This window comes from Corvus brachyrhynchos, unplaced genomic scaffold (genome assembly GCF_000691975.1).
Source record: "Corvus brachyrhynchos isolate BGI_N302 unplaced genomic scaffold, ASM69197v1 scaffold283, whole genome shotgun sequence".
In the NCBI taxonomy this organism is placed as follows: domain Eukaryota; kingdom Metazoa; phylum Chordata; class Aves; order Passeriformes; family Corvidae; genus Corvus; species Corvus brachyrhynchos.
Genome location: NW_008237409.1, coordinates 1,559,989 through 1,561,579, shown reverse-complemented (window position 1 = coordinate 1,561,579; position 1,591 = coordinate 1,559,989). Strand labels below are relative to the sequence as shown.

The following is a 1,591-nucleotide window of genomic DNA, read 5'->3' as shown; positions in this document are numbered from 1 at the left end:
CGGTACCAAGATACAGAACGTGCAGAATTTCTGCGTGCTGTTTGTTAGAGCATCCTTAGTGTAGGTATCGGGGCGCGGGGACACCCGGACAGCGCAGCCCCGGCGCTCAGCGATCCCGAGCACAGCCCCGCGCCCGCTGCCCAGGCCGCATTTGATTTTTATTTTTAAAAGACATAATGTCGGGAAGAGAGAGCGTTCTGCGGGGATGCTGTATTTTATTTAATCCCGTTTTGCATGGCCGAGCAGGGTGTGTGGAGGCCGCGGCTCGGGGCGCGGGGCCCGCGGTCGGTGGGTGCTGCTGAGCCGCTGCCCGGCCTCTCTCCGCAGGTGTTTCGGGACCAAGTGCGCGGGTTGTGCCCAGGGCATCTCCCCCAGCGACCTGGTCCGCAGGGCGCGGAGCAAAGTGTTCCACTTGAACTGTTTTACGTGTATGATGTGTAACAAGCAACTCTCCACCGGCGAGGAGCTCTACATCATAGACGAGAACAAGTTTGTCTGCAAAGAAGATTACCTAAATAACAGCAATACTGCCAAAGAAAACAGCCTGCATTCAGGTGAGGGAGCGCGGCCGGGGCGATGAGGGCGGGGATGCGTTCAGCACCGGCTGCTCCTTGGGATGAGATGCTCCTTTCCTCCTTTCTTCTCCTCTTTCTCCTGTCTTCTCCTTTCTCCTCTCGCTTGTCTGCTTCCTTCTCTCCTCTCCCTTCATTCTCCTATCCCTTTCTTTTCCTCTCCTTCTTTTCTCCTTTTTTTTCCCCCCTTCTTCTTTTTCTCTTCTCCCTTCTCTCTCCTCTCCCTCGATCCTACCGCTGCCCGTCCCTCGCGGTCAGTATTTCCCCCCCGGCCGAGTGTGACCCGGTTTGTTCTCCCTCAGCCACCACCAGCAGTGCCCCCAGCCTGTCCCCCGACTCTCAAGACCCCTCCCAGGACGACGCCAAGGACTCGGAAAGCGCCAACGTGTCCGACAAGGAGACGGGGAGCAACGAAAACGACGACCAGAACTTGGGGGCCAAGCGGCGGGGACCCCGCACCACCATCAAAGCCAAACAGCTAGAGACTCTGAAAGCCGCCTTCGCGGCCACCCCAAAACCCACCCGGCACATCAGGGAGCAGCTGGCACAGGAGACCGGCCTCAACATGCGGGTCATCCAGGTATGCTGCCTCGGGGCACCGGGCACGGCTCCGGGGGATGCGGGGGCAAGAAGGTGCCGGTGCCCGGTACCCTCCGCACTGCGGGGCCCTGGAAGCCCCTCCGGCCTTTGAAATCGTTATTCCCGAGGCATCCCGGCAGCTTCCGATGCTTCCCAGTGCTTCCCCAGCCCCGGCCGGTCGGCGGGGACAGAGCCGCGGGTTTATGCGCAAAAGTCCTAAAGAAGCTGCAAATAGTATCGAAATTAATAACCAGAAATGTGAGGGGTTAATGGGTAAATAAGAATGACAACGCGCTGGAATTATTAAAAGGTTTATAAACCCGCAGCGCTGGGGTAATGGGGGGTTAAAGGACCATTAAAGACGAGGTTAGATTGGAGAAGCTCAGTGTGAGGGTAATTAGCAGTAATCTTGTCAGGGTAATAAGAATTAACTCAATCAT

The 1,591-nt window shown here is 57.3% G+C and overlaps 1 protein-coding gene across 1 annotated transcript in view; it reads left to right on the top strand.

The window, feature by feature from the left end:
• Nucleotides 1–1,548, top strand: part of LHX1 (LIM homeobox 1) — a 2,773-nt gene extending 1,225 nt beyond the window's left edge. Inside the window, exons 2-3 of the mRNA XM_017730932.1 lie at nt 328–554; nt 875–1,548. Coding sequence (XP_017586421.1) covers nt 328–554; nt 875–1,263 — 616 coding nt within the window. The 3' untranslated portion in view covers nt 1,264–1,548. The remainder of the gene's footprint in view (nt 1–327; nt 555–874) is intronic.
• Nucleotides 1,549–1,591: the final 43 nt, after the last annotated feature.